This window comes from Suillus fuscotomentosus (genome assembly GCF_016647785.1).
Source record: "Suillus fuscotomentosus strain FC203 chromosome Unknown F5891scaffold_1, whole genome shotgun sequence".
Classification (NCBI taxonomy): domain Eukaryota; kingdom Fungi; phylum Basidiomycota; class Agaricomycetes; order Boletales; family Suillaceae; genus Suillus; species Suillus fuscotomentosus.
The window spans coordinates 1,124,115-1,149,619 of NW_024539513.1; the positions used below are offsets into that span (position 1 = coordinate 1,124,115).

The 25,505-nt window shown below is 47.0% G+C and overlaps 8 protein-coding genes across 8 annotated transcripts; 3 read left to right on the forward strand and 5 right to left on the reverse strand.

The window, feature by feature from the left end:
- The first annotated feature begins 337 nt into the window (after positions 1 to 337).
- On the forward strand, positions 338 to 3,625 carry F5891DRAFT_16175 (uncharacterized protein). Its single transcript, XM_041370727.1, has 15 exons — positions 338 to 514; positions 570 to 590; positions 643 to 764; positions 814 to 884; positions 940 to 1,071; positions 1,123 to 1,366; positions 1,418 to 1,546; positions 1,598 to 1,677; positions 1,736 to 1,809; positions 1,864 to 2,167; positions 2,218 to 2,247; positions 2,299 to 2,385; positions 2,442 to 2,517; positions 2,570 to 2,799; positions 2,851 to 3,625. The coding sequence occupies exons 1-15, from the start codon at positions 378 to 380 to the stop codon at positions 3,292 to 3,294; spliced, it is 2,181 nt and encodes a 726-aa protein (XP_041234060.1). The 5' UTR covers positions 338 to 377; the 3' UTR covers positions 3,295 to 3,625.
- Positions 3,626 to 9,076: 5,451 nt separating this feature from the next.
- F5891DRAFT_16295 (uncharacterized protein) lies at positions 9,077 to 10,025 on the reverse strand. The gene is made up of 4 exons (XM_041370738.1): positions 9,753 to 10,025; positions 9,680 to 9,691; positions 9,544 to 9,625; positions 9,077 to 9,486 (listed from the first exon to the last, which is right to left on the reverse strand). Exons 1-4 carry the CDS (start codon positions 9,840 to 9,842, stop codon positions 9,233 to 9,235), a joined length of 438 nt encoding a protein of 145 aa, XP_041234061.1. The 5' UTR covers positions 9,843 to 10,025; the 3' UTR covers positions 9,077 to 9,232.
- On the reverse strand, positions 9,875 to 12,021 carry F5891DRAFT_993353 (uncharacterized protein). The gene is made up of 9 exons (XM_041378241.1): positions 11,851 to 12,021; positions 11,756 to 11,796; positions 11,581 to 11,704; positions 11,420 to 11,520; positions 11,359 to 11,364; positions 11,174 to 11,295; positions 10,268 to 11,114; positions 10,142 to 10,212; positions 9,875 to 10,088 (listed from the first exon to the last, which is right to left on the reverse strand). The coding sequence occupies exons 1-9, from the start codon at positions 11,912 to 11,914 to the stop codon at positions 10,025 to 10,027; spliced, it is 1,440 nt and encodes a 479-aa protein (XP_041234062.1). The 5' UTR covers positions 11,915 to 12,021; the 3' UTR covers positions 9,875 to 10,024.
- Positions 12,022 to 12,064: 43 nt separating this feature from the next.
- Positions 12,065 to 13,919, reverse strand: F5891DRAFT_993361 (Las1-like-domain-containing protein). Its single transcript, XM_041378242.1, has 7 exons — positions 13,737 to 13,919; positions 13,371 to 13,685; positions 12,934 to 13,301; positions 12,762 to 12,885; positions 12,546 to 12,697; positions 12,364 to 12,460; positions 12,065 to 12,315 (listed from the first exon to the last, which is right to left on the reverse strand). Exons 1-7 carry the CDS (start codon positions 13,848 to 13,850, stop codon positions 12,088 to 12,090), a joined length of 1,398 nt encoding a protein of 465 aa, XP_041234063.1. The 5' UTR covers positions 13,851 to 13,919; the 3' UTR covers positions 12,065 to 12,087.
- Positions 13,920 to 14,697: 778 nt separating this feature from the next.
- F5891DRAFT_16571 (uncharacterized protein) lies at positions 14,698 to 16,020 on the forward strand. Its single transcript, XM_041370750.1, has 5 exons — positions 14,698 to 15,014; positions 15,065 to 15,206; positions 15,262 to 15,502; positions 15,561 to 15,905; positions 15,963 to 16,020. The coding sequence occupies exons 1-4, from the start codon at positions 14,882 to 14,884 to the stop codon at positions 15,852 to 15,854; spliced, it is 810 nt and encodes a 269-aa protein (XP_041234064.1). The 5' UTR covers positions 14,698 to 14,881; the 3' UTR covers positions 15,855 to 15,905; positions 15,963 to 16,020.
- Positions 16,021 to 17,021: 1,001 nt separating this feature from the next.
- Positions 17,022 to 18,952, reverse strand: F5891DRAFT_1205507 (uncharacterized protein; the record flags this gene model as incomplete). The annotated part of the gene is made up of 6 exons (XM_041369023.1): positions 17,022 to 17,289; positions 17,348 to 17,359; positions 17,416 to 17,495; positions 17,549 to 17,595; positions 17,645 to 17,914; positions 18,020 to 18,952. The coding sequence occupies 6 exons, from the start codon at positions 18,950 to 18,952 to the stop codon at positions 17,222 to 17,224; spliced, it is 1,410 nt and encodes a 469-aa protein (XP_041234065.1). The 3' UTR covers positions 17,022 to 17,221.
- A 413-nt stretch (positions 18,953 to 19,365) lies between these two features.
- On the forward strand, positions 19,366 to 21,536 carry F5891DRAFT_993386 (FAD/NAD(P)-binding domain-containing protein). Its single transcript, XM_041378243.1, has 8 exons — positions 19,366 to 19,678; positions 19,742 to 19,926; positions 19,979 to 20,070; positions 20,125 to 20,326; positions 20,384 to 20,521; positions 20,572 to 21,036; positions 21,089 to 21,177; positions 21,235 to 21,536. Exons 1-8 carry the CDS (start codon positions 19,429 to 19,431, stop codon positions 21,398 to 21,400), a joined length of 1,587 nt encoding a protein of 528 aa, XP_041234066.1. The 5' UTR covers positions 19,366 to 19,428; the 3' UTR covers positions 21,401 to 21,536.
- Positions 21,537 to 21,838: 302 nt separating this feature from the next.
- On the reverse strand, positions 21,839 to 23,878 carry F5891DRAFT_16686 (ammonium transporter). The gene is made up of 6 exons (XM_041370753.1): positions 23,844 to 23,878; positions 23,627 to 23,774; positions 23,155 to 23,571; positions 22,683 to 23,096; positions 22,317 to 22,633; positions 21,839 to 22,264 (listed from the first exon to the last, which is right to left on the reverse strand). The coding sequence occupies exons 2-6, from the start codon at positions 23,652 to 23,654 to the stop codon at positions 21,998 to 22,000; spliced, it is 1,443 nt and encodes a 480-aa protein (XP_041234067.1). The 5' UTR covers positions 23,655 to 23,774; positions 23,844 to 23,878; the 3' UTR covers positions 21,839 to 21,997.
- Between the last annotated feature and the right edge of the window lie 1,627 nt (positions 23,879 to 25,505).

The window sequence follows — 25,505 nt, forward strand, 5'->3', positions numbered from 1 at the left end:
TCCAGTGCAAGTCCGGTGAGTCCACCCTGCCAACTGGCAGACTCCAGAACTTTATATATTACTTTATGTAAATAACTTTCTCATCTGTTCACCGGTTCTCTGATGAACATGCCCATAAATAAAATGGCAGTCCAAATGAACAATACCACTTGTCATGATCAACAACGCAATGACTTGCAGCTCGGTTGGTCTTGCGCAAGACACACATCGACACAACGGAGCTTCCTTCATCAGATTTTTTCCTGTGATACCCGGAGGGCTGTTGTATTTCAATTTCCAGGTATTGGCGGTATCGAGGGTCCTTGTATATCCTTGTTTGGATGTTGTGGGGAAATCAGGAGCATGTTTAATAAACAACTTGCTCGACTAGTACTATCATGGCTGCTCCAATCGCGGAGCCCTTCGCACCTAGGCCATCCTATTCAGAACCATTTTTGCAATATGGACCAATTCCCCTGTTTGAACATCACCTCAAGGTCTTGACAGACTCATATTTAAGCTTCTTCCAAGAAAGGTTCGTCTACTCAGTCATCCCAATACACTATCTAACAGTGGCATGATTCCCGCAGAAAACGTATCGAAGAAGTATAGTGAGTAGCATTTATATATAGTATTTTATGACACGCTTTGACACTCGTTTAGCATCGAATCCTTGCTCAAACTTCACCGCAAAGTGAAATCCATCGACAACTATCTAGACGATCGGACAGAAATTAGCACTTCCAGGAGAGCATGGAATGAAGTTCGGGATAACGTTGAGAGAGGTTGGTTCTACTTCAATCCCAGACCTGTGATCCCTTATAGGCGATACAGAAGCACAAACCAGACAAGCGTTTCTCGCAACGCTTACGGTAGATGTTGTTAATGCCTTAACATCACTCAAGGTGCGTCTGCCTCCTCCTTCAGCATCTTGTCGAATCTCTAATCGCTAAATGTTAGGAGACGCAGGAGCGTACGCGCAAACGTATCAAAGAAGATTTGAAAGAATCTGGCAGTGCCTACACTGACTATGCTGAGAATACATTACCAAAGCTGAAGCGCACATACCTGAAAAAATGCCAAGAGGTCGAGGTCAGTACTGAGGCAGTGATTTTTTGCAGTCACCTACTATGTGTTTTCAAGGATCACAAAGCTGCCGCCGCCGCAGCGCCGCCGCATCCAATATCTACTAGTACTACGCCGTATTCAGAACAAAGCGGAACTACTTTGAGTACTTCGCGATCCAATCCCAGTTTGCCGTCCCGGCCTGTTGTTACTGCCCCTCAGCCTTTACGTCCTCTTGATAGACGGCCCTCTGGAAGCGCGCCTGGACCACGTAATCGCTCACCGTCTACTTCGGGCACATTTTCTGATTTTGCTCAGCATGGTATGATATAAATATGGCACTTACTGATTCCGACTTGACTCAACCAATTAGGAAAGAAACAACTTAACCAACTCATCACATTCTTAGATAAGAGCGGTACCGTGAAAGAGAGTTTGGGCGTACGCTCAGAAAATAGCGCGCTCCGTGCTGTCCGTGCGAAACGAGAAGCTGATGATGCTGGTAAGTCATGCGTTGGTGTGCGGAAGCTGTGCGAAGCTAATTTCAGCACAGATAGGGAATACCGAAAAGGCGTTCATTGGCTAGAGACCCTTAGACTCAGGCGCACTAAGATTCTTGCAAGTGGTTACAAGGTAATTTTTTAACCAGCCTGCATCATTCACTGGCAGCTGACCAGTAAGCACCGTTCAGAGTCTGGAAACCTTTGTGTATGAATATTCGAATACAGTCAAGAATGTGTTGGAGAAATATCTCGATAACATGACGTGTGTATATTTTGATTGCATCACTTGCATTCGCAGTTCTGAGTTTTTCACTAGTGCAACTACTACAACACAGACACAGCTATCATCACATGGACGTTCCGTGGTCGACAAAATCTCCCCAGAAAAAGATGTATCGCTTGTAACGACCTTCATTCCTCGTTCACTGGCATCGGCAATAGCCAAACCAATACTTTACTATAACTACAATGTTGGCGAATGCAACGACCTCATCTTCGGCTTTAGCTTGGTGGATTATGCCACTGCTCAGGGCCTTGGGGAATACGATATTCCAAAAATTGTCCGTATCTGTGTAGAAGAAGTAGATCAAAGAGGATTAGACGCCGAGGGCATTTACAGGGTAAGCTCTGGTGCGATTTTCTGGCTTCAGGTGTTGATAGTCATAACAAGGTATCTGGCAGGCATGCTATTGTACAGGATGTAAGTCTACCAACTTTTACAGATCACATGCTTTTCATCAGTATTCTGCAGCTACAACATAAGATAGAGCGAAACGAAGCCAGTTTCAAATTTAACGCGCTTACTGATGATGTTTATGCCGTATCCTCACTATTGAAGGTATTGTATTCTTCCGGCGACTATGTGCTGTTACGACATTGATGTTTCATTTCCAGCTGTATTTGCGCGAGCTTCCGGAACCGTTGTTCAGATTTCCACTCCAGGATCGTATAGAGCATACGGGAGACCGAGGCAAGCACTCGGGAGTGTAAACTATCCCGAAATTATCTGACCTTATGTTAAGCCGAACACCAGTCGAATCACTTTGCCCTACTACGTTCGAAGATACGGCGGCTACCTGCCATCCACCGTGCGACTTTGCGTGCTCTGGTTGAGCATCTAACCCGGGTAGCATCCAATACAGATAAGAACAAGATGGATGCAAAAAACCTTGCAATTGTATTCGGTGCCGTCATCTTTGGTGAAGATGAAATTCCGAAGGGCGGTGACCTTTTGAGTGTTCAGTCATGGAAGGTTAGTCTTCTATATTGCTTGAATTGCCAAAGCTAATCTTTCGGAATTCAGGACACGCTGATGGAGGACATGATCAACAATGCCCGAGATATTTTCGAAGACCTTCCGCCTGCCGGTAACTCCCCTCCTCTGCCTGCTGCACCACTCGGTGAACCTATACCTGTGTACACGTATGGTTCATCGCACACGAAGATTGGCAGTGTTCATCCGAGGCCTCAATCTCCCAGAAGCCCAGAGGACTTCACTCCCCGTCTCCCCATCCGACCGACAGGCAGCATACATCCTTCGCTCCGTGCAAACCCCGCTTCGCCGACACGTATCAACATGGAAATTCCTTCGGTGTCATCACGAACTGCTCAGGGCAGAAACGATGAGTCATCGCCGTCGCCTACTGGGTCTACGTCAAAGCGCACGGAATCGGAGATAGACATATCGCCGTTCTCATCGCCCCCCATCTCTCCTGCAGGTGAAGTGGCAAGCGAACCAATACAATAAAGTTATCTCTTTGTTGTGCATCGAGTTTTAAGATGGAACTTTTAACAAACACTTTCGCTCAGGGTAATTGTGTGTTTCTCTGGATAATTGACGTCTACATTATATTAGGACGAAGTGTTGAAATTGAATCATAAATGTTGTTACTTGTAATCCATATATCCACGATAAACCACGATAAACATCGTGCAGCTAAATATTACAAGGATATATCTGTTGATGAGTGATATTGCTCAATTACCCAGTCCATATCCATTTCCTCCTCTCGAGCTCGCTGGGCTTGCCAGGAGGACTGCCACTCTATGACGCGTGGGTGAGCCAATACTCTGAAAGGACATCATCATGTCAGTCGATACGCCCCCAAAAAATCCAAATTAATCCCAAACCTTGAAGGGTCAAAACCGACGATCTCCAGTCCTTCCAAGCTTGTGGCTCTCGAGAGCGCGACATATGCTTCCCGAAGGCAAATCAGCTTCCACAGACAACAAGACATAGGTTCAATCGTTCACCTTGCCCCTTCTCAAAGATCCTCCTCAGATCAACCTTTACTCGACTCATAGTTTGGCCCTGAGCCTTGTGAATGGACATTGCCCAGGAAAGCACGAGAGGCACTTGTACCCGTTGTGCTTCGCAGTTGCCTTTCAGGCCCTGGACGTCGAATGGTAAGGGCGCACAGAGAAGGTGTGTCCCGTTTGTGAATTTGACGAGCGGAAATTTGTCGTGCTTCTCAAACGCGTGTTTATTGAGAGTTAATAGGCCTTGGTACTGGACTTCTGTATTTTCGCCATCAGCCTCCGCATCAATGGTAGGAAGAAAGTCGCCATTTTTGGAACGCAGAGGTTCTGCCTCAAGTTTGGCAATGTCGATGTGGCGTTTAATCGCCTCATGCGTGGTGATAAAGTCAACCACTTTGCCGAGTGAGCCATTGACCAGCCTGCCTTCCAAAAGGTTCTTTGAAGGTATGTTCAGGCTCAGCCAATACAGTCATTTCGGGACACTCACTCTAAGTAGCATTACCTGTGCGTCAACCTGAATGTGTAGTGAATTAGGTAACATATTTAGACATACAGCAAGTCGCAACAAACCTTTAGAGATATCTCCCGCGGAGCAACTAGTCTTTCTAATAGCCGCTCTGCATCATCAGCTGATATTCGCTTTCCATACATGTTAAAACCCCTAGACTCCATGGCGGTGTAAGTCAATATTTCCCCCGGTAATACGTCGAGATGTGATTTATTGCACAACTCCACCTGGCTCTTTAGTGGAAACCTGTGGACGACAGTGACTAATGATGCACCACACGGAGCGAGGAATGCTAGAAACGTACAATTGAGTTGGACTTATGCCATCGGAGTATTCGACCACACGGCTCAACTTGAAGAACTCTTGAACGTGCCAATCTTCCAATTGCCCTGACCTCGTCGCAGAGAGCATATCAATGAACTCTACAGTTCTGTAAGATGTCCGGAGAGGTGTATGGAATCCGAAGTACCTACTGCTATCCTTCTGGCGGAAAACTTTTGTGAGCAGAACTGGCTCGTCAACGCATCGAGACCAAGATAGCGCATCGAAAGTAAAAGTAGGTGGTATCATTGTTGTGGAATCTTGCTCGGGAACAGGTGGAAGCTGGAAGAAATCACCTGACAGGATAAGCTATTTAACCTGTTAGAAACCAGAGGGTAATATAAGGGCCAGAATAGCAACTATTGACCTGTATACCCCCAAATGGAAGACGGCTTCCCCGAACAGTCTGACCAATCTTTTCCTATCCAATAAGTTAGGCAGATGAAATGTGGTACAGGCATGAAATCATACGAGCTTGTCAAATAAACGGCCGTCCAGCATCGAAACTGTCGGATGTTAGCACAGTTGTCTAACACTGTAGGTCAGACGTACTTTCATCGATTATAAGGGCACGGGTGTGTGTCCATCGTTTGATCGCCCTTGGACCTAGAACATCCACCAACTTCTCGACAGATTCTTTGCCCAAACCTATACCTGCCCAGGAATGAATGGTTGAACCACCGATGTTCATGCCTGCTATGCCTGTGGGTGCGGTGATGGCAACCCCGCCAGCCTCACGTCGCAACAATTTTATGATTGCTCTCAATAGAACTGATTTTCCGGTTCCTGGAAAGTTATACATTCATTTCTTATCTTAAAAAGCGGACATGCAAGCTTACCTGCTGGACCAGTGAAAAATATGTTTTTGCCACTTTCAACGAGTCGAAGGACCCGTCGCTGCTCTTCAGATAGCTCAATTACTGGTGGAGGGGGAAGAGGAGGAAGTTCGGCTTCTTGCAAAGGAATGTAGGGTGGAGGAGGCGTAAGTCTGTCACTATTTGGTATCGTCTGTAGCCTATCCGAGGGCAATTCGTACTCTATCCAACGACGGCCCGGTTGAGGTTCTGAATACTGTCTCGCGGACTCATATGAAACCGTGCCCATGGATATCGGGGCTGATTGATGGTCTTCAGACCTTACATCCCACGTAAGTGTAGCTGTCGAACAGTACAGCATGTTACCACATCGAAAGGACCAGAACTAAGAATATACACTTACTGGTAGTTGTTTGCGTCACAAATACACTGAAAGATGTGGGCAGGCCTGCCAAAAGCCAAGATTTCGCTTCCTCCAATGTGTCGAACCCCTTGCCGCTAGTACCGCTAAGACCAAAGGTCTCAAACAATAATCAAACAACGGGGATTATGCTGAGTCCGCAAGGGCACACTTACTGCAGCCTGGAACTATTGCGACACGTCAATACTCATCCTAAGTTACACGTCGACAGCTTCAAGGGACTTACATCGTTGAAATCTGAATAAATTTTTGGGCCTTCGCGGCCAATGCGCACGGCGTAGTATCGCGCTGGCATGGTCACCAACAGACTGTTCGAGAATTTCGGAGAATATTTTAGCTGCGAGCACTATTTGAACCAAGCAGGTTACAAGTTATTGGATACGTAAATCAAACTCAAGTAGGCTGCTGGGTTACAATGTCGCGTCCGAGTCGTGTTCGGAACGCGCTACGCGCAACTCTATGTCACGTGGTATAAGCATCAGCGGATCAATTTCCCAAAGAGGTGCTTTCCCGAGGGTCACCTTCCTTCAGGATCCAAAGCCCCAGATCTGCTTTAAACACCATGACGGCTCCAAGCAAGGAGATCGCCCACTGCCATTGGTTCATCCTCCTGGCCACGTGCACGAGTCGCCCTTCTTTGGCACTCGTTCCTCGAACAGCATCATCGTCACGTGTACGGAGAAACCGCTTGACCGTGACTGAAATTTGAAATACTTAACTCAAAAACTGTCACCTTACCTAATGCCACCGAGTTGTCCTCAGTCTTCTCTATGACCCATCCATTATAAACTATCTAGAACCAGCTAGCATCAAACCCTCTCACGCACAGATACACAATCGCACTGGATACGTCTTGTATGATATATCATGTAGAGACCTGGTTCGTATCGACAGCGAAATTCGTGAATACCATGTCGAATAGCAGACAGCGGAGCGCCTGCTACTGTATGATGCCTTTCCCCTCCTTTGGGTCGGAGTATTCTTGGACCCAGTTATGTTGTTGATACCTCGAAATTGGCTCCCCAAATGCATAGACGGCAAGAGACAATGGAGCAAGATCGGACATTGGCTGCCGGCTCCCTTAAATGCCTTTTCCTGGTACCATATCAAGCCGTCATAGTGGGAGAATGTAATTCAGCTATCCAAAGAAGATGTTCGAGAGCAGGCCGGGGAAAGATATATTTGCAAACGCGCACACCGAGAGTGCCAGTGTACCAAGGCCAACGTCCAAAGCAGAGGATGCCAGCGCTGTGGGAAAATGTGATTCCTTCCACAAAAACAATACGACGATCCATTTACTACTTGTCATTCTGAAGTGCATGTTCAGCATGATATTGATCACTTATGAGAAAAAACACCAATCCTATTATCAATGACGTAGACATCAAGTCCAATAGGCTTCCCGAGATTCGTCTCTGTCCATGGCCTCGGACTCGTCATCCACGTACATCTGGTCACTCAGCATTTCACATTCCATATTGTTATGCCACTCCAATACGCGAGGGTGCACCATTACTCTTGCAGCCACAACAAGGCGTGGTTAGTTCAAACATGGCAAAGCAGATTTTGAACAAGAAGCTTACCTATTTGGATGAAAATTCAATACTTCCAAGGTGCTCATGCTAGTAGCACGAGAAAGTGCAACATATGCTGAGGACGCGTCATGAACACGCGTCATGAGTCTTCAGGAAGGATTTACCTTGGCCTTTCTCAAAAGTTCGCCCAAGGTCCACTTTCACCCTTTCAAGAGTTTGCCCCTGAGACTTATGGACACTCAGTGCCCAAGCCAATATCAAGGGAACCTAATCCTGTTCATTCACCAAATTTAAGTGCAAGTCAGGCGGCTCACCTGTCGTCTTCTCGCCTCTACACCACCATCTGCATTATCGACGGTAAAGTCGGTTGGCACACACAGTATTTCTTTGCCACACGTGAATCGGACAACGGGCCATTGCGAGTTGTCGTAGTTGGCAGGGAGCTCAGACTTCGTGGAGGGGCCACCCTTGAGACCCTCTTCCGTAGCAATTGGAGTAGCGGTCTGCATAGCCTCCTCAGAAGTACTAAATCTGATCACTTGCCCCACAGACCCGTTTACCAGCTGCCCCTGTACCATGTTCTATGGAGTTGTGTGTTGACTCAAGAGCTCGTATTGGAAGCAGCTGACATTACCTTGATCAGCATGACTTGTGCACCGACCTGCGGTGTGTGAGATCAGGACATGCAAACAAAAGGAGCACGACTCACTTTTAGATGGATCACTCGTTGTGCCACAAGCCTTTCCAACAAGCGTCCCATCTGTTCGAGTGAAACAAGATTGTCATTCGAATCGCGTCCAGGTGAGTCAGTTGCCGGGTATTTGATTCCATCGCCAGGCAGTGAAGCAAGCTTTCTTTGGTTTGCTGAATCAACCTCTGAGCGAACAGGGTACCTATAGAAAGTTTTGAGGCTAAAATAACGCAAACATACGAAAATCCCGTACAGCTGTGTTGGCCCGATGCCATCCTCATATACGACTGGGCGCGAAAGACTGAAAAAAGCTTGAACAGAAGCTTTATCCAACTTTCCAAAACGCATCGCATTGAGCATGTCGACAAATTCTAAATTTATGTAGGCGAGTGAAGGCGGAATCACGAAATATCGCTCACTTTGCTCTTTTTGCCGAAAAACTCGTGTTAGCACTATAGGCTGTTTGATGCAACGACTCCAACTTTCCGCCTCAAATGCGAACGTAGATGGTATTTGAATTCCGTCCTTACCACGATCCGGCACTGGAGGAAGTTGGCAGAAGTCTCCCGAAAGTATCAACTACCGGTTGCAAACACATCAGAAACCATAAGTTAAGAAGAAATGGTTTGGATCGTACTTGTATTCCACCAAAAGGTTTGTCTGATCGCCTTACAATGCGAGCAATGGCATCCTATTGTTCAGAGGCAGTGTCAACAGCATAAGATTACAATGCTTCGGTAGCACCATACCAGTTTATCAAAGAGCTTTCCGTCGATCATGGATACTGTGTAGTAACACAATCAGCCTCCTCATAAGACAATAATAATAAACCGTATGCCGCAAACCTTCATCTATTATGAGAGTTTGAACGCTTTGCCACCGTTGCTTGACCCGTTCAAACTTAGGCTGACCAAGAAATTTACCCCCAAGCTTCTTTGCGTCTTCTAGACCAAGCCCGATACCCGCCCATGAATGCACGGTAGTTCCGCCGATGTTAACTGATGCTATTCCCGTTGAGGCCGTTATAGCGAGACCTGAGTGGCCTCGCCCACCACGCGCTCGAATTATTTCCCGTAAAAGAACAGATTTACCGGTGCCTGGACAGAGTCATCAATGATGCAGGGGTCAGCTTGAATTACGCACCCGCAGACCCGGTAAAAAATACATTCTCGCCGCGCTCGACCCTCCGAAGCACATTTTTTTGCTCCTCTGAAAGAATGATACTCTCCGATGAAGGTCCAGGTGTATGTGTCTCGATGGGAGTCTGATCGCGTCCTTCAAGGGTTGGTGGTTGTCTTTCTGCTTTTTCTTGATTGGATCTTGCCACTCTCGGCTTAAAGGTCCATGACACGCTGGGTCCACTAGATGATATCGATTCCATACTAGAAGCTGGTAATATGACTTCCAAGACTTAGTAGCATCACCATTAGTCGTTGAATTACTCACTTGGTCCAGTTAACGCAAGCCACTCCTCAGCCGCAGTGTGAGACCGGAAGCTCTTGTGAACGGCACCAGGCCAACGCGAAACCTGTTGTCGTACTATGGGTTTGCATCTATCAGTCATGGTCTACTTTATGCTCACGTTTGCATTGCACTGAAATAGACATTAAGAAAGGGGACGCGTTTCGATTGAACCCAAAAGAAAACAAACTCACCTCAGCCCAGGAGTCGTATATTCGTGGTCCTTCGCGACCAACTCTCACGGCGTAATACTTTTTCGCTGCCTTTGGCATTGGATCTTCCATTGTCTCAACGATCCTTAGTTTGAACTTGTGGATAGGAGAAGGTTGTCCATGTTTGTCGACCCAAATACATGTACATATCGTTAATACAACAAATACAGCTGACTATGGTCTAAGGGTACAACGAGATGCTCTTGAGATACTCAATACATAGCTTGATCAATGAGGATGCGCTCCCATCGTACTTATACAGTTTCCACAAAATTAGCGGGAAATATTCCCTCTTTGCCACCGATCTTTCCGGTCCACCTGATTCAAGTCATGAAATCATCTCATATCGACGTGGAAGGAGAGAAACCCACCAATCATCAGTACTATCACTCTTCTTTGTTACAAGAATTACATCCCCTTTAGAGAAAGAAAGGTCGCCAGCCTACATGTGATCCAGTAAGCAGTTGCTCATTATGATGAGAGAGAAAGAATCATACTTCAACCGCGTTGAAATCGTAGAGTGCTATCGCACGACTGACACCTTCACCAAGAGCAACAGACGACACCAATTCTGCTTTAGTTTTTATGTATGGCGGCGCGCGATAGCTCGACCGATTGTCCGATTCGAAGAAATTATCGCCCGGCGGTGAACTGGACGCAAAAGGGTCTGCATAAGCCGCAAAGGAATGCTGATTAGAGGATTGTTTGGCAGATGGTATGCTCATTGAGCGCGAATGAGCACCATTGTTGTCGCTCAAGCCCGAGTGTGCAGTGCTAAATGGTGGCAGAGAGTTGAACGGTGATGCGGGGTCATATTGGTCCTGTACACCTGGTAATGCAGAGACACTGTTAAAAGACCGGTGGCGACTTTGCGAAGGAGGCGCAGGGTTAGATTCGAACTTTGTATGGAAATCAGACCCTGACTGTGGGGCGCGGTCATCCCACGGAGTAGAGCCAGCATCAACGTCCGCTCTCCCGCTAGTAAAATACGATCCAGATTCACTTCTCTTTCCCCAGTGCTCCGGGGGAAAATCGACTCCTTTCTTCTTCCTGCTCAAGAAGGAAGGAGTACTGCCCTCACTCTTTGGGCTCGCGAATGCGTAACCAGACTGATCCCGTGCTCCTTCGTCAACCCACTTCCGAGTTCCTGGCAATCCGGTGCATGATTCGAGTGTCTTCACAAGAGGCGAAGCCCACTCCGGACAAGGGACTGCCCCGCTGAGAAGCATTTTCGCAGAAACATCTTGTTTGTAGGCCAACGTATTTGCATCCTGACGTTCAACGATGACAGAGCCCTCTATGGAAACTCCACCAAATAAGCCTCGTGTTTTCGAATAGCTGTACCTGTATAATTCAAGTCTGAGTTATTGATTGGTATAGTGGATGACAGGAGGTGGGCGTACATGGCAGCAACCTTGCCGCTTGAATTCACGGATCCGATCGCTTCACCATTCCGCCCGAGAGGGCCCACCGCGACACTCATGTTGCCTCCCAAAGTGAGGTTACCAGCAGACATAAAGGATCTCTAAGCCATAAGAACAAGAATTAGCGCTTAATTAGTACTGAAATGAAATAAATATTGACATACAACAGCCTATAATGACATGTCAGCGAAGAAACGCAGCGATTCAGGAAACACGCAGACCGACCGAAGTTGAATTAAGGATAATTAAGAAATCCGTCATTTCCGCACCAAGCTGTCCACCAACGCCTATGCCACCTGAGCCTATAGCACTTGGAGCAGACCATGCTAAGCATTAATAAGTCCTGTGAGCGGTACTGGTGCATACGTAATATGCGAAGTGCCCACATCCGTCATCAAGCTTCGCTATGACAATCCCCGTTCCCGCTCTTGCCGAGAAGAGGAAGCCTGCTTTGAAAACAGTGAAGATGGCGAATCCCTTGGCGTTCTCTAACACACTCCGAGGAATGACCTGGTATATCAATTGAGATTTCACCCCTGTGCTGCTAACAGCTATACTCACACCGTCAAGGCCATTGTTCTTGTTATCCACGAATGAAGAAACTGTGCAAAGTATCAGCGCCACCGTGACCCACGAAGAAGCCGGCAGATGCCCACAAATCTTTGCTGCCTTGGTGCATTCTTTAGGTAGCGTCTGTGGTAGCGGTGTATTGAACTTCATAGTTCACTACTAAAACAGAGGAGAGAGGTAAGGACTTGGAGCGCCTATGCTCCAGTGCAACTTCAATCATGCAATGCTGGGAAACGGGGAAACTGAGTAATAATACGCAGTGTGGCGTGACTGTGACTCGGACGGGTCGTGTGACGATAGTTATGCAAGGAACATTTAATTGTCTACACTATTGACATTGCATGATTTGAATAGTAAATGCCTATAGGACACGACTTCCAGCCGCTGTGATGGTCCAGCAATCTCCACCCGCCTATATTTGCACCTTGCACCGGTAATAATGTAGTGGGCGCTGAGTCTGGATCATTTGTGCTTTTTTGACATTCACCATCAAGAGACATTAGAGAATGAAGCCGCTCATTCATCACCGTCAGATCACCCGCATCCCAATGCTGTAGTCCATCAAGAAAGGGGATGAAATAGGCCTTCAATTTACTCACCTGGGGTTGTAACGGATGCGTGGCAGAGAGAAGCATATCGGATGCTGTCTGCAGTTCCGTGAAACCCGAGCTCACCGCCCCGAGGAGAGCAGCCAACCTGTTGCATACTCTTCGCATCAATGAAATAGCCGAATATCAAATTTCTACTCACACATCAATCTTCTTTGCCCCTTCTGTTTTACCCGGAGCAAGAGGTAGAAGCTAGTTGAACAATTACATTCTTTCTGAGGCTTAACTCCCCGTTTTCTTGACCATTATCATATGCCTTGATAACCCACACAGCCCATTTCGCGAGAGCCAGATGATACGATGGATCATTTTGAGATTCGTCTGCCTCTAACGAAACCGATATCCATGTCAAATCCTAAGTCTGGCTGCTCATAAAGAAGATTTTCCACAATCCGAGTGGTTAGAACAGATGGGAAGGTAGGATGATACGTGTGTGTGTGTGCCAACAACGGAGTCCATAACACAAGCGACGAGTGAGGAGGTACAAATTCGTCAGACGGAAGGTTTCTCCTCCTAAGTATTCTAGTCAACGGGAAGCTCTGAATCTGCGAAAACACGTACTTTTGTGAGAGAGATACGAGAGCACCTTTCTCAATCAAGGCATCACAAAGTCTTTCTAGAGCCCACTTTTCTCTGGAGTCCTCTTGTTCGACGTCATTGCCATCAATGGTTTCCCACCCGCACGCATCAGCCGCAAAATCTGCAGCTAGCTTGGCTTCCGCGAGCCATCGCTCTATATCTCGCATGATCGCATCGATATCGGGTTGATTTTGTTTGCGGAGAGAAGTATCACGCGCGACGATCTTCACCAGCGTCTTGTATTGCTTTAAAAGTGGAGTGACCGGTCGTAAAGGTGGCGCCGTACTCGGTCTAGGAGCTGAAGGATTTATAGTGGGAAGAAAGTAATTGTGCAATAACCATGTCAGTGACTGACCACACCCACCAAATATGAAGCACGATAAGAATAAGAATTTCGTCCATTTCTCAGAGAAGCTCACCTCCCGTGCCGCTTCCCTGAGCACTTCAAGGCTGGGAAGGTCTTCATGCGTAGCTGAATGCCTCAATTCCACTAACCAAGAAGGTAAACCTAGTTGGGCGGCGATAGATGCTATAGATCTCGCATATGCTCCCGCCTGTAAAGGATCCACGAGACCATTTACCATTCGGATGATCGCAGCAGCATAGTTCTGCCTCAGACTCAACCAGGAGGGGCTCTGTTGCGTTTCAGAAGTATCAATCAAGCGGGCCGTTAGGATTGATAGAGTGGACTCCAGCGCATGAGGCAATGCAGTCACAGCTCTCCATGCCGACAACTAGACTCTGTCAGACGACCGTCGAGAATATTTGATTCAGGTGAAGCTCACTCTGTTGATTGCGAACCGTTTCGCCTCGAGATCGCTCTCGTCCATGAAGACCCACGAACAGAGCTGATCAAGCTCATTAATATTTGCCCATGGCACACGTCGTGGCAGTTTCATTTGTAGTGCCGACCCGAAAAGTAAAAACTTGTGGACGATTTGTCTTGGCCCGAAAGAGGCTAAGTGGCGGTGCGAATTTGGCGGACTGGCGAAGATCAAATTTCTTATGTAAAAATATGTAAATGAATCTCCAAGTACGGCGTATCACGAGCTGCGATGGGTGGATGTTGCTGGTGTTTTGCATTAGTAAGTTTTATATTCTACCAGTCATAGCTTGAACCTTCCAGCCCGAGTATTGGATGGCGCTTTCCTTGTCGCAGCACCGGATTATATATCAGTGATTTCGCCCTACAAGCATCTGGCCTATATCCCACTGCTGATTTGCACGCTGGGTTTGTTGCACTCCGTGAGCGTCCATCAAGTTGCCATGGGATGAGCTGAATACTGTTACAGATCCCAGATGCCCGATGGTCAATCGTGATATACAACAACCTATTCCATCAATATTCCATTTTCTCCAACTCCTCGGCATGGGCCGCATGGCTACTCTATCCGTTGCGTCGGGTTTCAGCTCAAGCTCGACTGCGGAGATTATTCACATTTCAAGCATCCCCGAGCAGGTGTGAAAGTACCAACACGCGTCCTACCCTGTTGTTCGCATAATGCACGTGGTATTGACTTGGCTATAGCATATATAGTAGTCGGCGATAGTCGAGGACCGTGCTATATGGAACGCATGTAAGTTGTGTAGGGTGTGCCTCAGGGTCCTATGGTTGGTTTTACCGACGTGTTTCAAGGAGGTTCGGCGGTCCGTGCAGTAATGCTATCAGGACCCACATTGGTCATACAACCTGAAACACGTCTACAAACCCGCGATTCGTGTAACCGTGCGGTACCATCAATTCTACATTCACAGTATCACAGCATCTCACAACACCTTGCGGTTGTCAAAGCGGATCAGAAGGAGGTGATAGATATGGCGAAGCAGCTCTCACTGCCTCTTCCCCACTGTGGTCCATATAAATTGATGCAATCCCCGTATGACCTCCCTCAGTTTGATACTCCTTTCCCCCTCCAGTTCTTGAGAAAACATGAATACCCAAGGAATTCTTGCGGTGGTAACAATTGTGATGTATATCCCCTTTCTGTTTACTTCGTTTAAGGTGGCGTCCAAATGCGGCATATGGCGAGGCCGGTGGACCTCGTTACTGGTATTCTGCATCAGTAAGTCGTTTGATATTCTAGTCATAGCTTCAACTCTGTCATTTCTCTAGTACGAGTATTGGGTGGAGCTTTCCTTGTCGCAGCTGAAAAGATTACGCCTGCGAACAATGGACTATACACCGCGGGTTACATGCTAGAAGTAGTTGGCCTAGCTCCACTATTGCTTTCCACGCTTAGTCTGTTGCGCTTGATGTGGGCCATCACGTTGCTATTATTTTCTGGATAGGATGAGCTGATATCATCATAGATTTGATGGGCCTGATGGCGAACCAACAGATGAATCTATCTTCCACTCTCTTCGAACCTTCAACGCAGCAGGTGTACTCCTAACCGTCATCGGTTTCTTCACTGTATCACGTTCCAGCTCGGGCTCGAGCACCTTGCGCAAGTCAGGTTTCATCCTTTTCTCTATCCACTACATTGCCCTTGTCGGCATTTGCATCTTTCTGTGGACCAAAGTGCACCTTATCATGAAATACCGCAAGCGGGTGAGCTTGCAAGAGCACAATTATATATCTGACTAATGTTGTTACACTTCATTTTCAGCTCCTGAAGATGATATCCTTCGCACTTCCATTCCTGGCCGTTCGGACGATGTACGGCGTCCTATCCACGATCACTACGGATACATTTACCGGTTCGACAACCTCATCCAATACTAGCAGCCTGGCAGAATTCGACTTGGTCACGGGCAACTGGGAAATCTTCCTCGTAATGGACATGATCACGGAGTATGCGATTGTGATCTTCTACACTATTTCGGCCTTCGTACTGCCTCTCGATCAAGATTTCAAAGCCCCAGACTTTATTGAAGATGAGTTTCCCTTGAATGGGCCTTAATGGTGAACATCGAAGCGCCGGCGTATTAGGGTCGTGTCCAATTGCGAAACAGTAAGTTGGTTTCATGAATATGATGATACCATCCTGATGAAACATCTATTTGTTTGGTGCAATCAAGGTGTATCAGGAGTTTATTTATTGTACAAAATCACAAAGAAACATATCGTTCACGATTATGGATCAGTATGACCAACATATTAGAACAAGGCGCGGGTCGCCCTCGTGTCTCGTCAATGCAACCATCACTCCACATCTGAAGCGACTTGGACTCATTTATGGACTTTACGACGCCATGCTTCACTTTTTCACATAATCTCGCCCCATGCAGACCACGTCTTATCAGTCATTATTTCAGCCTTTGTCTCATACTTTTCAAAGTACATTCCATTGTTACTTTCTCTTCCTTCACCTTTCATTCTCGTCAGTACATGATATACCATACATTCTCTCGTACTTATGTAGAATCTATTCGTTCTGATCTCCAAAGTTCCAGGTTGGATATACCTTTATAGTTTCTCCCTCGAACACATCTCTAGCTAAATTGGCTTATACTTCTGGACGACGAGGTGTTCAAAGGTGATACATTAATGTCTAGATCTCATCATGTACGCAAGAGTTGCCTTGCTCGCAACGCCACGTTGATGGTCGTAGGAAATCTTCAGAATCTTGAGGCACTAAGGATTGATAGGCCTTGCGATGCAGACTCGTCGTTCGAAGTTGTTCCTAATCGATTGTGTACAAGGCTGTAACGATCAAGAGAAATCAGCATCAAATGTTTGCTGCTGACTGACAGACGACAACTGGTAACGACAGGAAACTCGAACGGATCGGGTTGTTGGATCCTCTGACGCAACATCATGATATACCTTGACCAGCGATCTGAGTCGTCCAAAAGTACAATCCTTGGAAATGATTGAACGAAGTAATGCTGTCACTAGACTCACTACTAAATTTCTCTAGTGGCTACACTCGAAGATGTCAGAGTTGCATAGTCAAGCACTTCCCATGCTGCCTCGAAAGGCAGTGGCAGAGTCTGGGAGGCGCTCCGGCTTAATTGAACTCCTGGTATGCCTTTTCTTCTCCCATCCAGCCGAATACCCAGAGCCGAGGCGGGCTGGCTAAGAGTTACTTTGCCAGGGCAAAGCTAGCTGAAGGTTGTTAAGTATGAAAAAGAAGAGAAAAAAAACGCGTTCGCTAATGTCTCGTGTATTGATGACATAAGCGATCGTGATTGGATGATGCTTAGGTACGGGATATGTACGAAGTCCGACTGATTACCCATACAACGAAAGCAATATTCAAAACACTGCAAGAAAATAGTATCTATGTGATTGACGTCACAATCATGAAGTGGTTCCAGCATCGACTCAATTGTTCACGAGAGTTCGCATATAGATGGGATGATCATCCTCTACTTTGTAAAGCCAAAAAGGACCTATGATGCCAAAGAGCTTATGAGTATAAGAGTACATGATGGATAGATGCTTGCATACCGACAGGATCGCCTGCAAAAGTAGAACTTGTGCAGCACCAGATCAAAAGCTAACTAATAGGTACTTACCATGGTCATGATGAACCCCTGTCCATGTTCCTATTACTCCAAACGCACTAGCAATGCCGCCAATTTGCACCCCTTCGGAGCTGAATATTGTGCATTATAAGCATTTTTGACGTTGTAACACCGTACAACTTACCTCCATTGAATATGCGAATTGGCAATAGATGCCTGGAGTAACTCATGCTATTTCGGTTTCGTATCTTGTGGAATCAGTAATAATAACAGGGCTCACAAATCGCCATCGTACTACGCCCCCTTCCGACATGGTTACAGAGCCAACGACAGTCGCCTCATTACCCTTTATGCCCCAGGATGATCCGGTGAAATACAGGGTGGGGTAGTGCGTATACGGGGAATCAGGGAAGTGGCCGAGTGTGTATACTTCAGGTATTGTCTGAGCGTCTATGAGCGTCAGCTTGAGCTCAATAAGGCGCATAGCCTCTTCAAAATGTGGAGTGTCAAAATAGGTGCCATCTCGTTGTCCGTGGCCTCTGTTGCCATACTGCGGAATGTTTGAATATCAGGGTAAGCCTCAAAGAAAATCATTACATTGAATGCTGATGAACATATCAATGAATGTAAGAACTCGGATTACAAATATACTCACCAAACAAATCTCTGATGGTACAGCGAGACAATTGAGTGTTGGGCGAATAGATGGTAAACAAAAGTCATACCGATAATCCATGAAACAGACATATCTCCTCCAGTGACCTTCAATACCTGCCCAATCACCTGTTGCTAGTGATGTGGTGCCAGGTGCTGAATATGCTCGAGTAGCTTCGAGCCCATATCGCGGCCTTGTATCCGGCCAATCATTTAGACGGTCAGAAAGGTTCATAGATACAACGTTGATAATCGATTCTATGTGAGTCCAATCCACATCTCTTGCTATGATGTTGAATGGGCCCCAGTCGTTGTCTTGATGGTAATTTCGTAGGTCATAAACCTGACAGCGACTCCTCGTCCGTATTGATTTCAACCTTTCCTTCCCTTCGACGTCGTCATCATCGTACTCATCCAATGTCAGTGCAAGGTGTGCTCGCAGGCGAGCCAACGATTGGTTGCCCTCTTCTGAGAAGAGTAATGGCAAGTAGCGAAGCATATTTGTGGATTGCAACACTTCAACGACCCACAATAAATTGGGGGATGGAACACGTTCGTGTCCCCATGTAACGGGGGCTGCGCTTTGCACCACAGAAATAAAAGTTTCGATGGCCTTCAAGAGGTCTTCAAGGGTTGAACTTGTGCGACAAGCGATTAATTGCGCCTCCATTCGCCGATGTAGCTCCTTCCTCCAGTTGAATTGACCGTCTTCCTGAAATGGGGATGAGATCAACCGAGGATCGTCGAAGGGGAACAGAAGGAATAATTGGCGCCAAAGATATTGATCTGGGCTCCCATAAACCAGGCGGCGTGCTTTCCGGCAGGTCTGCGAGAACGACTCAACATCGCGAGGGTGGCAAAGGGTGAGAGTGTGTTCGGTTAACTCTGGTGGTATCTGGAAAACGCGACTTAGGGTTGTCGATGTCGCTGCCATTGTCGACACAAATTGGTTACTGATACGATGGTGAAGGGTGATATAGTACTAGTAGTACCAGTGGGAACGTGTACTTGTCTATATATACGCTTACTTATTGCGTAGTTTCGGCCGTACTAAGCCCAGCTTGCGGATAAGTCACATAGCCTCGTACCCTTCCTCTGTTACACTGCAATGATAATACATACTAGTAGGTACCAGGAGAACTTCCGACTCCGCGAATAGGTATGCAGTAATAATTGGGTCCATACACTCTTTGTTGTCTCCTTCGTGTCGTATACGTATTAGTAGACACCTTGTACCTGGTCGAACGATAGACGTACTAGAGTTACTCGATCGTAAATTAAGTGAAAATACGCGCGGATGAAACTTCTTATAGTATGACAACACGAAGCTGTGTTTGTACATATTTGCGAGGACCTCTCGTATATACCTCCTTGGTTTGTACCTTCTACTCAGATCGCAAGTTACTAGTCATGCACCGTCTCCTCATATACTCGCTTTTCGTCTGCACCAGCCTTGCTTTCCAATTCCCCTTCAGTATCCCTATTTTCAAATCAAAAGACTCTGCCCACATAGAACAGGCTCACGTTTCTCCAAGAATAGCCATCATCGGTGCAGGCGCGGGGGGCTCCTCAGCTGCATTCTGGATATCTAAAGCGAAGGAAAGGTTCGGAATTGACGTTGAAATCGACGTTTATGAGCGCTCAGATTATATCGGAGGTCGTAAGTTTCTAGCTTTCTGTCTGTCGAGCAGTGCTTATCCTTATTGACCAATTCGACCCGTAGGCAGCACCGTAGTATACCCTTACGATGATCCTACGTTTGCTCCATTGGAACTAGGGGCTTCTATATTTGTCGACGCAAACAAGAATCTAATGAGAGCTTCCAAGGAATTCAACTTGACTCTGACAGCCTTCGAAGATGTTGATTCAGACACTGGTATTTGGGATGGCCAGGATTTCGTGCTTGTGGTGAGCTGCTTTTGATACAAATTTGCCCACACAAATTTATACGTCACCGAAGATAGAAAGCGGTAGCTATCTGAAAAGTTGGTGGGCAACCTTGAAGGTGTTATGGAGGTATGGCTACACTGCACCTACTAGAACAAAAACTATGCAAGTTTCTTTCACTCGTTCAATATTCGCCGCAGGACTCATTAAGAACTACAGTGTTCAGTCAGTGATAGACCGTTTCCTCGGCTTCTACACCCCCGACTCTCCTCGCTGGGACGATCTATCAGTGTTCACAGAGAGGTTCCAGTGGGTTTCCCTGACTAATCAAACTGCCTCGGATTTTTTGGAAAGCAATAAAATTTCTCCGCTCTTTGCACGAGAGCTTGTTGAGGCAGCGACGCGCGTCAACTACGGGCAGGTGTGTCATCCTTCTCAAACAGTTTACTGCAATATCAGCCAACTGATACTGCATCAGAACGTGGATGAGATCCACGCCCTCGGAGGTGCCGCTTCAATGGCAGCAACTGGTGCATCTGGTGTTGTAGCAGGAAATTTCTTAATATTCGAGCATTTTCTCCAGAACTCGACAGCAAACGTCTTTTTGAACACGAATGTTAGAGTCTTTTTTTCTTAGATTGTGTTTGACCATTGACAATATTCCAGGTCAAGGAGATTCAACGGAAACCTGGCACTTCCTTGTGGACGGTCTCCACATCGGCTGGTTCCCAGACATACCAAGGAGTTATCCTTGCCGCGCCTTTCCACCAGACTGATATTACCCTGCCGTCTGATCTGGCCGAACTCATCCCTCCGCAGCCATATGTGGATTTGCACGTCACGTTATTAACGACACGTTCCGAACACTCCAGACCCGAGTACTTTGGCCTCGCCTCCAACACTCAGGTACCAGCAACAATTTTGACCACTTACGAGGGTGCTCGAGCGGGCGGGGTTGAGCCCGAGTTTAACTCAATTTCTTACCACGGGAAGGTTCGTAAGGTGGACGGAGCGGCAGAAGACGCAGTAACAGACCCCGAGTCGGCCGTGAAAATTTTCTCTAAAGAGCGTGTCCCCGATGAGTGGCTCGAGACAGTATTTGGCAATGTCAGTTGGGTATATAGAAAATTGGTAAATCATTACCGTTCATATGAACAAGCTGGGATACTAATGACGTGATCAGTGGCAGGCATACCCTGTGTTGCTCCCTACAAAAGAGTTTCCTCCTGTCAAGCTCGATCAAGGCTTTTATTATGTGAATGCTTTTGAGCCGTACGTTACATGACGCTGTTTCTTTTTGCTTTCATACTGACGTCAACCTCGGCCTAGGTTCATCTCGACTATGGAAACAGAGACCATAGCCTCGCGTAACGTTGTCGATCTACTCTTGCATGAAGAATTCGGGAGTGGTATCTGTGGCGCTCTGCTCTCGGGAACAGAGAACGCAACCCAAACCACAACGCCAGTTGACTTTGTGCTCGGCTGGGATTGTTAGATTGTCCGAGCGTTGATGAATATATTACCAAGATGAGATATAGTCACATATTTATCCACCAGTGTTGTGTGAACTGCTAGCCGATGTACAGAACTTGTTTCATAATAGATTTATAGGGAATTGTACACTACTCTCCCTCTCCTTGTGGGTACGGTGTGCCATAGCCAAGTGAGTACAGAAGGGGAAGTTAGCAATATCTTAACTAAATTCCCACCACCGCGTGACGGATGCAATTGGATCAGGCTTGGGATGATGGCTATCTTATTGAGCCAGGTTATTAGCCCTGACAAGCCGTCCCTTTGGCTGCCGCCTGCGTGACTTTAAGCCTTGAGGTTTCAAAGAACCTTGAGAAAACGGGACATTGGACCTCGCAGATGGCTCATGATAAAGATAAAGATACTATTTGAAGTTTTTGCTGGTGTGTACGATGTGTACAAATTATTTTAGGGTGACGTGAGGTATGAGTTTCATTCGTCATAGGGTCACCGACCCCGGCTACGGCAAAGGAGACAAAGCGAGTGCATACAATGCTTGTGATAAAAAGGAGATGCCAAGGGAAATCAGGGATATGGTCACTCAGTGAACAAGCCCACACCATCATGCAATCACGGATATTCTGGCCCCGCGCCGCCCTTGCAGTACTTCCAGCTCAACGGGCTTCTCACCCACATCCGATTCACGAACGTGCAAACCATCGTGAACTTGGAAATTGCACGCTGAAATTTCTTGCGAAACTGCTTGGCTGCGTCCGACAGCACAGGTGATCGTGTCGAGCGTTGATTCACGTGGATCTAAGGTGGTCGTGAGGGTCGGCTCCATAACGTCACGCCATACTTCGATGTAGTCATTCGCGTATTCACCGATCTGGATTATCTTGTTAGGCTGGGGGAACATTTAAGAGTATATCCACGCCTACCTCGACCTCGTCAAGACCGAGTGATTCGCTCCCAGCTGGTACGCGTATGCTGAGACCAGGGATTGTGTCGACATAATGGACAATCAGAGCAGTGACGACGAATGTATATAAACATGTCGCGATGATATAGGCGAACTGAATGTAAAGCTGCTTCCAATTGTGGTCGACCCAGCCGCCAATGACATTCGTGTTGACGCCATCTAGGCCAATAACGGCTTCAGTAGCAAAAAATGCGTTCGTCATGAGACCCAAGATCCCGCCGATAGCGTGCTCGGCAAAAAGATCAAGTGAATCATCTATTGCGAGAAGGAACTTCACTAAGGGTTGCGTCAACATCCGCACTCCAGACTGATTCAGAAACCTCACATTTAGTTGCGTAGTTACATATAGCGCCGGTAAAAATGCCCATAATGACTGCCGCCCAGGGCTTGACGAATCCTGCAGCAGGCGTGGCCGCAACGAGACCAGCGATGGTGCCCGAACAGAATCCGACCATACTATACTTCCGTTCTAGGCGGTAGTCGATGAGACACCAAACGATACCGCCAAATGTAGCAGCGATCATAGAGTTCCACATGGCCATGACGGCACGCAGGTTTGCACCAAAAGCACTCCCACCGTTGAAACCTAGCCAACCAAACCAGAGGATAAAGGTGCCCAGGTTGACCATAGATACATTGTGTGGTCTGAAGTTCTGGAGCTCCTTGTCCTGTCTGCGGCCAAGCACCCAGGCATAGGCAAGACCTCCTACCCCGCTTCCGATTTCCACGGGACCTCCGCCTTTGTAAATCAAAGAATATCAGAAAATCTGGACAGCAATGAAGCAGGATCAATTAACCTGCAAAGTCAAGAACACCGAATTTAAAACCCCAGCCGTTTATGTTCCACGCCCAGCAAGCAATGGGGCAATAAACTAAGGTCAACCAAAAGAATGTGATGACCATCGCTGGGAGTACCCGACCTCGCTCGGCGATCCCGCCCACCAGTATTCCTACTGTGACGCATGCGAATTCCATTTGGTATAATGCGTACAATAGCGCAGGAATTAGAGGGGAACCTGGGGAAGGTTCGTTGAGGACGTTTATCAGGCCAAAGTTCGCCAAGTTTCCTATGAATCCGTTGTTTGCGGTTGGCGAAAATGCCAAGGAATAACCCCAGAAGTACCACTGAAAGATACAGACTGCATTGCTAGCAGAAACCACCCAGATAAGCGACAATGCGGACTTTCTTCTGGATAATCCAGAATACAGAAAAGCTGGAAATGAGGTGAGCATAAGTAAGCGGATATAAGAGAGAGAAAAAATACGAACAGAGACCAGGTATCATGAAAAATACCATGGCAGATGCCACAATAATGAAAGAGACGTCTCCACCGTTGAACCTGTAAGATATAAGAGAAATATTGGGTCGAAGACCTGTTGGCAGAATCGCTATTGCCTCACGGTGTGTCACCCTGTCCTGTAGGTAGCGCGAGATGTCGAGTTCTGTATCAGTGTCTTTGCTAAGTCTTTGCCATTGTGGACGCACTCTTTTTCAAGATAGCATTTGACGCATCGATTATGCTCGTTAGTACCATCACGCCGAATGATGGGAGACGCTTAGTCGACTGTCTGGAGAGCCACGAATGGGTCACCTATTCTTCCACAACCAGAATCAATTTATATTCAGAGCGTGATCTTGCGTGTATATATCTGGTCTGAATTTCATTGCCGAGCAAAATGATGGATGACGCAGCGTGTGAACAGCTGTGGTCACGATCTCCAGTCAAGAGAATGCGGGGATGGGTTACTGACATCCGACGTGGCAGGTCGCAGCTGATGAGTTATGATCACGTCTGGTCACACCACACTGGCATGCCACTGCCGGAGACAATCAAGGTACGTGTCACGACGTGATTGCAATCTGTAGCAGTACACGAAACGGTGTCGTGGCATGCATGTGGCAGCATACATAAAAGTGAGATCTATCCATCATAATCATGTTAAATGATTGTGGTGTCCGGGCTGTCAGACTTCTCCAGCCAGCTCATACCTTGATGCTATTATCACCTGGTACATTCTTGCTGTAGTCGGACGGAGCTACGCAGAAGGCGTATGAATGCTTAAGCATTTAGAGAAACTTCAGGAAAAGTGAAAAGTGATATTAGTGTCTGATTTCGCGACAATGTAGAATGTACCGACCAGTCGTTTGGTGAGTCCACCTGCCAATGGACATAGATGAATTGGGAGTGTTGCCATTGTTACCATTCGTTGGCATCACGGCAACAGAGATCGACATCTGAACTGTGGCAGCTCGGGAGAAGACAGTCTAATAGTAAAAACCAACTAGTAGTCAACTTTCCGTAGTAGTAGGAGGTGATATTGGCGGAGTTCCGGCTAAGTCTGAAATAGGAAGAGAAATCATCATTTGAAACACGATACAGGGTACTTAGTACTGTACTACATACATGGACGAATCACAAATTCAGCGATATTTTGGAGGATGAAGTATACTACGACGAGGACGAGTTGCTGTGATGGGAGAACGTTAACCCTACCGAAGTTTTGGAGGACGAAATAAAGTTAACTGTCAAGTAATAAGTGTTCCTCTCACGTAGAGTGAAACACGGGCAGCCGACAGACTTGTCGACAGACTCGGTACATCGACAATATCACACAAACCTCTTGGAAACTCTCGCACTTGCGCTCCTCGTCGAGGCGAAAGACTCTCGGAATCAGCTCATTGCTACTAGTTTCACTGGCATTGGCTGCAGTGGGGGCCTTAAACAGCCCAGATCTCGCAGTGGTCACATAGGTACAATCATAAACAGAGGAGCCTGAGGCACACATTTTTCTGACATCCTGCCAACAACTTCACATGAAATAATCTGCCACTCAATAACTCTGACAGTTTATTTTTCTTCGCTTGTTCAAACAACAAATACATCTACAACCGACGTCTTAAGGGCCCGGCAACACTCAATAGCATTCCGCACGGCAGCGAGAAGTCCTCTGAGCTCTGCAGCATTCTCGCATCGCCAAGAAAGCTTCGGCAGCAACAAAGCCATATCATCAGCTGCTCTATCTACTCCGAGTCTCCAACCTCCCAGGAATTTTCCGTCTGCGTCCTACCCCGCACTGGACTCTTCGATCATCTTGCCTGCCAGACGGCGCCCTCTCCGTTTTTGGGAGTAAGCTTGTCAGGACCGTT

Coding starts and splice junctions, on each gene's coding strand:
- F5891DRAFT_16175 (XM_041370727.1), top strand. CDS start 378: ATGGCTGCTCCAATCGCGGAGCCCTTCGCACCTAGGCCATCCTATTCA. Junction 2,168..2,217: donor ACGCCGAGGGCATTTACAGG/GTAAGCTCTGGT, acceptor AGTCATAACAAG/GTATCTGGCAGGCATGCTAT. Junction 2,248..2,298: donor GGCATGCTATTGTACAGGAT/GTAAGTCTACCA, acceptor AGTATTCTGCAG/CTACAACATAAGATAGAGCG.
- F5891DRAFT_16295 (XM_041370738.1), bottom strand. CDS start 9,842: ATGGAAGATCCAATGCCAAAGGCAGCGAAAAAGTATTACGCCGTGAGA. Junction 9,487..9,543: donor GCTTGCGTTAACTGGACCAA/GTGAGTAATTCA, acceptor TCATATTACCAG/CTTCTAGTATGGAATCGATA.
- F5891DRAFT_993353 (XM_041378241.1), bottom strand. CDS start 11,914: ATGAAGTTCAATACACCGCTACCACAGACGCTACCTAAAGAATGCACC. Junction 11,797..11,850: donor CACCAAGGCAGCAAAGATTT/GTGGGCATCTGC, acceptor TACTTTGCACAG/TTTCTTCATTCGTGGATAAC. Junction 11,521..11,580: donor AGCGAAGCTTGATGACGGAT/GTGGGCACTTCG, acceptor ATTAATGCTTAG/CATGGTCTGCTCCAAGTGCT.
- F5891DRAFT_993361 (XM_041378242.1), bottom strand. CDS start 13,850: ATGAAACTGCCACGACGTGTGCCATGGGCAAATATTAATGAGCTTGAT. Junction 12,461..12,545: donor GCTTCTACCTCTTGCTCCGG/GTAAAACAGAAG, acceptor AGTATGCAACAG/GTTGGCTGCTCTCCTCGGGG. Junction 12,316..12,363: donor CGCATCCGTTACAACCCCAG/GTGAGTAAATTG, acceptor GATGGACTACAG/CATTGGGATGCGGGTGATCT.
- F5891DRAFT_16571 (XM_041370750.1), top strand. CDS start 14,882: ATGAATACCCAAGGAATTCTTGCGGTGGTAACAATTGTGATGTATATC. Junction 15,015..15,064: donor GTTACTGGTATTCTGCATCA/GTAAGTCGTTTG, acceptor TCATTTCTCTAG/TACGAGTATTGGGTGGAGCT. Junction 15,207..15,261: donor CTTAGTCTGTTGCGCTTGAT/GTGGGCCATCAC, acceptor ATATCATCATAG/ATTTGATGGGCCTGATGGCG.
- F5891DRAFT_993386 (XM_041378243.1), top strand. CDS start 19,429: ATGCACCGTCTCCTCATATACTCGCTTTTCGTCTGCACCAGCCTTGCT. Junction 19,927..19,978: donor GCCAGGATTTCGTGCTTGTG/GTGAGCTGCTTT, acceptor ACGTCACCGAAG/ATAGAAAGCGGTAGCTATCT. Junction 20,071..20,124: donor CCTACTAGAACAAAAACTAT/GCAAGTTTCTTT, acceptor TAAGAACTACAG/TGTTCAGTCAGTGATAGACC.
- F5891DRAFT_16686 (XM_041370753.1), bottom strand. CDS start 23,654: ATGGTATTTTTCATGATACCTGGTCTCT. Junction 23,097..23,154: donor CGGTGTTCTTGACTTTGCAG/GTTAATTGATCC, acceptor TGATTTACAAAG/GCGGAGGTCCCGTGGAAATC. Junction 22,634..22,682: donor ATGTAACTACGCAACTAAAT/GTGAGGTTTCTG, acceptor CGCAACCCTTAG/TGAAGTTCCTTCTCGCAATA.